General features: G+C 49.1%; 1 protein-coding gene across 1 annotated transcript; it reads left to right on the top strand.

Moving 5' to 3' along the window:
• Window positions 1–2,540: 2,540 nt before the first annotated feature.
• LOC119378739 (caspase-2) lies at window positions 2,541–5,782 on the top strand. The gene is made up of 2 exons (XM_037647775.2): window positions 2,541–2,760; window positions 4,911–5,782. The coding sequence occupies exons 1-2, from the start codon at window positions 2,541–2,543 to the stop codon at window positions 5,309–5,311; spliced, it is 621 nt and encodes a 206-aa protein (XP_037503703.1). The 3' UTR covers window positions 5,312–5,782.
• The last annotated feature ends 215 nt before the right edge of the window (window positions 5,783–5,997 follow it).

The following is a 5,997-nucleotide window of genomic DNA, read 5'->3' as shown; positions in this document are numbered from 1 at the left end:
ATACCTCCTCCGCGCGAACCTTCGTTTCCTGGAAGGCCAGGATGTCGTAGCTGCGCATGGGGAGGATCGCTGCAAGCACTGCTTGTCGGCGGTGCAGTGAGTTGCAGTTCCACTGCAGTATGCGCGGCCTAATTTCACGGTGGTAGTTACTCGCCATCACTGGTTAATGCCAGTTGAGTGACCAGGGCTGCGACACAGAGCAGGCGGACCGGGCAGTCATAGGGCAAGAATTCCATTGCAGCTCGGAGTGCTGCCACAAGCAGTGTGATAACTGAACCCCTATTGTCACTGGTGTTGTGGCCGGTGGGCGCAGGGTTGGGGGGCACGGCTGCGGGAGCGGTGACGCCGGTGGCGGCAGCGTAGGATAGGCCCTCGGCGACCGGCCGGTAGCTGCGGTGTTGTTTTGCAGGGTTGCCGGAAACCTTCGTGTCCGATGCCCGCGCGAGGGTGAGGGCCTCACTACGCGAAATCGGCGCTGCCGACTCGTTGCACAGTTCTAGTACGCGTCGCTCCTCTTGCCAGCGAGGGCAGCGCGGTACCGTGGCAAGGTGTTTTGCACCACAGAACAGACACTTTGGCTGTTCAGCCGTGCACTCAACCGGGGCGTGGGGCCCTCCACAGCGCACACAACGCCGCTCCGATGTGCAGGTCACGTCAGTGTGGTCATAGCGGCCACAGTGAGAGCATTGGGTTGGGCGGGGCCGTAGAGGGCGTACCGTGCGGCGCTGTTTATACAGTTCGATGTCAGCAGGAGGTTTGGAACCGCTGAAGGACACGAGTATGTTGCGGCCGGCACGGGACCACTCCAGGATGGGAAGCCGCGACGTGATGTTCGCACGGATTTGGTCCTCGCCTATTGAAGGATCGACGTTATACACAACACCACTGCAAGTGTTGGTTGTCGCCTTCTTTGCGCGGACAGGGATGCCGCAGATGTCGGCGGTGGCAAGCAGGGTATCGAGGGGTGTACCAGGAGCGACGTCGGCAGCGACAACATTGCGGCGAAAGTTTACTCTCACGAGTACAACACCCTCAATGGGTGTATTGTGTGACTCACTGCCTCCTTTCTGGAGGCCGGACGCCGGGACGGCAAGTCACAGGATTGGCGAAAGCTGCGGACACCGGTTTCGAGGCCCTCAGTGGTGGCAGACTCGAGGCTTTATAAGCCGAATACTTTTTGTGAAAAGCTCTCTCTCGATATCTCTGGCACTTGTAATCATGTAAATAAACCTACGTTCCTTCTTTGAAAGTACGCGCCTCCTCACAGGGAAAACATTAGCTATGGGGACGAACGGCACGAGCCAGCTACCTTACGAGACCAGCCGAACCCCACTCCTTACACAAGCGGTAGGCCGATAAGTTGGCGGTGGTTTCTTGGCCTGCATCAGCCAGTGAGCGTGATGGTGCAAGCTGTAGCGAGCGCGGTCCAAGAAACCACTGCCAACTTATCGGCCTACCGCTTCGACGTAGCCGGCGAGTCGCGGCCGCAGCTGATTTTATTCGCTGAAACCATGGCTGAGAGCAGCATGATCGCGGCGTGCGAATGCGCTAGTCACGTGCCTATTTTTTTTTATTTCGCGCGCTTTCTTTGCAACTTGGAAAAAACTACGCGTGAGACTTCCTTAAGAATGCAATGGGGGTTTCCTAAGACGCTCTCGAATTTTGCAAATACCATTTCTTGCCTATAGTGATTATTTAGCAATTTAGTTTAATTATTATAATTAACGAATTAATTATTTACAAAACAAAAATGTCTGTAGTGCGCAAGGTGACTGTCAGCAATATGCAACTGATTTCACTCGCCTGCTTGTAGGAGGAGGAATAAACTATTATTGAGACCAGCAATTTGTTTGGCTGGGCCTAGGCCTTCCACGTGGGGACGTCGAGGTCTCTCCTCTCCGCCGCCTCGCGGGCCTGCTGGGTCGCCCAATCGCCTGCTTGTAATATTGCATTTTTCAACCCCTTGGCACAAGTTAGCTGGGACACCTCGTATATAGTGTGTTGTATTCGGCACAATGGGCACAGCTACGTCAAATGGCGTTCGTGTTAGCCTACACCCTACTGCGGGTCGTGCATATGACCTGCTAATGCGGGTCACGTCCACACGCGCTAAGGTAGGCAGTTGCTGCCATGAAGAAGTCAATACCGCTTGTCAAAAAGTTGCGTCCTGCAACACCGGTGTTCCAAGGATTTTTCGTGGCTTCAAGTATCCAGCGCATCACTTGTATCAAATGGACTCATGGCAACGTTCAAATGTGAATTGGCTCCAATAATATGGAAAGATTCAAAATCTAAAACCCGTTTCTTTCTTTGAATGTACGTGTGCGATCTAGTTTGACAATTTTCACTATTCACAAAACGCTAGTTGGTATTACTTGGCGCAGGAACGCAGGCTATTCACGCCGCTCCAGCTGCGCATCTTGCATCACTTCCTGATGGCCTGGTCTCTGACCACTGACATTAGTGCGAAATTCATTGCTTCATATATAGCTGCGGACAAACCACTTTGTCTGGTCTTTTTTTCTTTTTTTATTCAGGACATGAAGAAGAAGCTGCTGGAGGCAGCTCAGTCCAAGGAGCATGAGGAGGCCGACTGCCTGGTCGTAATACTGATGTCACACGGCAATCAGGGCGCAATCTTGGGCACAGATATCAAGGAGGTGCACTTGGTCCGCGATGTATACACACTCTTCAACAACGAGGAGTGCCCAGCCCTGCAAGGAAAGCCTAAGCTGTTTTTCATACAGGCCTGCCGGGGAGGTGTGTGATGTTTTTATTGTTTGTCATTGCCCCTACACACATGTTTTGTGGCATTCCATTTAAGTTGTTCCTGCCGTTTATAACTGGCGATGTGATTTGGGCACCAGTATACCATTCTGTCATTACTGAGAATATAGCAGTAATAATAAAATCGATTCTCAGTGATACCAGCGTGACAAAGAAAACTAACGCATGCGGTCACCACCCGTCGTACGGTCAAGTGTGAGAAGTGTTGTTAATCCCTGTGTTATCCGTGCGGCTGTAGGGACGCTGTCTGTAGGGACGAACTTGCCTGGCCCCACGACGAGTCGCTACGGTAGCCTCTGGCTCCTTCCGTAGATATAACATTCCATTGCTGTGTGTGCTGTTTGTGCTATGACTACTAAGCATCTGCGAATTTGGCCTGCTTCACAAAAAAAATTATGTGTAGGTACCACCTATACCTCCAATTTATAGATATAGGATCTCACACTGACGGGCTACGTCACTGTCTACTTCCAGAAGGTATTTTAATTATATATTTAACTTTTGTGAGAAAAGCAAGTAGTCTGCTTGGCACAGGTGATGGCTGGGACATTGTAGAATGGAAATGCTGCCATGCTTATCTGTGTGCCAGGGGCGTAGCCAGAAATTTTTTTCGGGGGGGGGGGAGGTTCAACCATACTTTATGTATGTTCGTGCGTGCGCGTTTGTATGTGCGCGGGTATATATACGCCAGCAAAACTGAAAAATTTCCCCCCCCCCCTGGCTACGCCCCTGCTGTGTGCGCAAAGGTTGCCTAGCCCTAGTGCCTAATTCTCTCGTATTCCAATCGACCAAACTCTTGTGATCTAAGTACATCAGTCTCTCGCCAAATTGATAATGACAGAGCGGTCACAAGGCTAAGAGTGGCTGGTGCAGCCATCTGTATTGGTCTTTCAAATGTTCAGGATAATAATTCATTATTCAGTATAAGGAATTCTTTTTTTGTGTTCCAGTGATATTATTACATAGAGATATCCCTGTGTACTTTGAAAAGCAGTAAAGTTGTACACACCACACTCAGTTGCGCAGCACCTAGTCAACCACATCCAAGGAAAGTTCACGGTGAGACCCGAGCACTTCTTCTAAAGGTCAATTTGTTCAATGCCGGCAATGGCATAGCCGGGGGTGGGGGGTTGACTTCGTTCCCCACAATTTTTTTTTCAAATTTACATGTTTGTATATACATGCACAGATACAAACAAACGCCCGGACACGCATAAAGGGTGGCTGACCAACCCCTCCCCCTCCTCCTCCACCGAAAACAATTTCTTGCTACACCACTGACTGCCGTTAAGTCTCCAACCATTGTGAGTTTTTTTGCTCTCCAACATTCCATTTGTCTTTTAGGGGCGAAGCTCCTTAAAGCGGCACCCGTTCGTCCCTCGTAGTGCGTAACCAGTCGTAACGCTAGTACCAGATCTTGACCTCCAAGGTGGTGCCGGTGGGAGATTTCTCCTGTGCGTTGTTGAACAATAAAAATTCGCAGCGTGCGCGTTAACTAAAAGCCGAATTCTTCTGTCTCTCATTCCCCAATAGCAGCCATTGGCATGTTCCAGTAGGAAACGTTAGTAGAAGTAGAAGTGTAAGTGTTAGCTAAAAGCCGACTTCTTCTGTCTCTCATTCCCATTAGCAGCCATTGTTTACCTCCAAGGTAGTGCCTGGTGAGATTTCTCCTGTGCGTGATTAAACAATAAAAATTTTGTTCAAAACGCCGTTGATTGATGAAATAAACCAACGAAAGACGCCAGATGTTTTCTAAAAGCAAAACGAAAAGACGCCAGATGTTTCTAAAGCAAAACGAAAAGACGCCAGCTGCTTAACGAAAGACGCCAGATGTTTTCTAAAGCAATGGTTTTCTAAACAATGAAAATTCACAGCGTACACGTAAAATTAAAGTGAGCTGCAAGCCGTCATAACTCTCATCGAACCTTTAGTATAAACGCGCCCGATCTCACGTCGGTGATGATGTACTGGGCAGAATTCACGGAAGATTCACGGTTTACCGATGAACCTCCGCAGCTTCGCCCACTCATCATCATTCACTCCGTGGATATGCTGTGATTTTTCTTTCTTTTTCGGAATCAACATATGTATATATGCTACTGAACTGTTCGCGTTTTGTGCAGAGAAGAGCGACAACGGGACCGCCGCCATTGCGCATGACACTACAGATGCTGGGAAAATAGGGCCTGAATTGCCACAGTCGTCGCCCTCGACAAAGCCGGAACGTGTGGTCACTAGGTCGGATATGTGCATCGTCTACGCGACCATCTACGGCTACGAGGCCCTCAAGAACAGTGTGATTGGTTCGTGGTTCCTCTCGGCCGTTTACGAAGTGTTCAGTGAACATGCTGGCACCATGCACCTGGAAGAGCTGATGCATCACGTCCAAGACAAAGTAATGAGTCGGTCCTCCCACGATGGTGGCAAGCAGACATGCAGTGTGGTGTTGGACGGCTGGAGGAAGCACCTGTACTTCAACCCGGGATACGCCGGTGACTGCAGGCCAGATACGAAAACAGTGTAGTTGCTCCGTAAATTATTTTTTTTCTTTTTCAAGAGGAATAGGCGATAACACTCTTTGTGACGTCTGTGCTAACGAGGAGACCCTGACGCGCATCTTCTGCTACTGTCCTCGCTACTCTAGGCAAAGACGATCACTCTAACAATGTGCTTCATTGGGCTGGTTGGTTCTGCATGGTAGACGACGAATAAAAACAGCGCTAAACATGGGACGAGAAGATGACACATACACATACGATCACTCGCAATCGCTCTAGCTCGCCTTGAACACATACCTATGTCCCTATGTCATCCTGGAAAGTTTTTTTATTGAGATTATTTAGACACAACGTGTCTGGGTTGAAATGATTAAAGTGTAGGCTACGGCGGACTGAGGAATGCTGTCGCCGCAGATGTTGAGTGCGTTGTTACCAATTCGTTGTTTCTATTGAGAATTCATCGAGGGATGTTGTAACCAATCAAACATTTATGTGGCAAGGCCGCGTCGTTGAAGCTCCGGTAACGATAAAGCAAACATTAATATTTATTATGTACAGGAGGTCCCAATTCAGTTTATACTACGGGACTTCCTACTGTATACCGCTTCCTTGTATAGTCCATTGTGAAAGAATAAAAATTTATTTATTGGTTGAATGAAGGCGACGAAGTCATTGTCAAAATTTTTAAAAACAGACTTGCACGAGCGGTTGT

The sequence above is a fragment of the Rhipicephalus sanguineus genome, unplaced genomic scaffold (genome assembly GCF_013339695.2).
Source record: "Rhipicephalus sanguineus isolate Rsan-2018 unplaced genomic scaffold, BIME_Rsan_1.4 Seq9535, whole genome shotgun sequence".
In the NCBI taxonomy this organism is placed as follows: Eukaryota; Metazoa; Arthropoda; class Arachnida; order Ixodida; family Ixodidae; genus Rhipicephalus; species Rhipicephalus sanguineus.
Note: the sequence above shows the minus strand (reverse complement) of the source record. Positions and strands in the feature narration are given on the sequence as shown.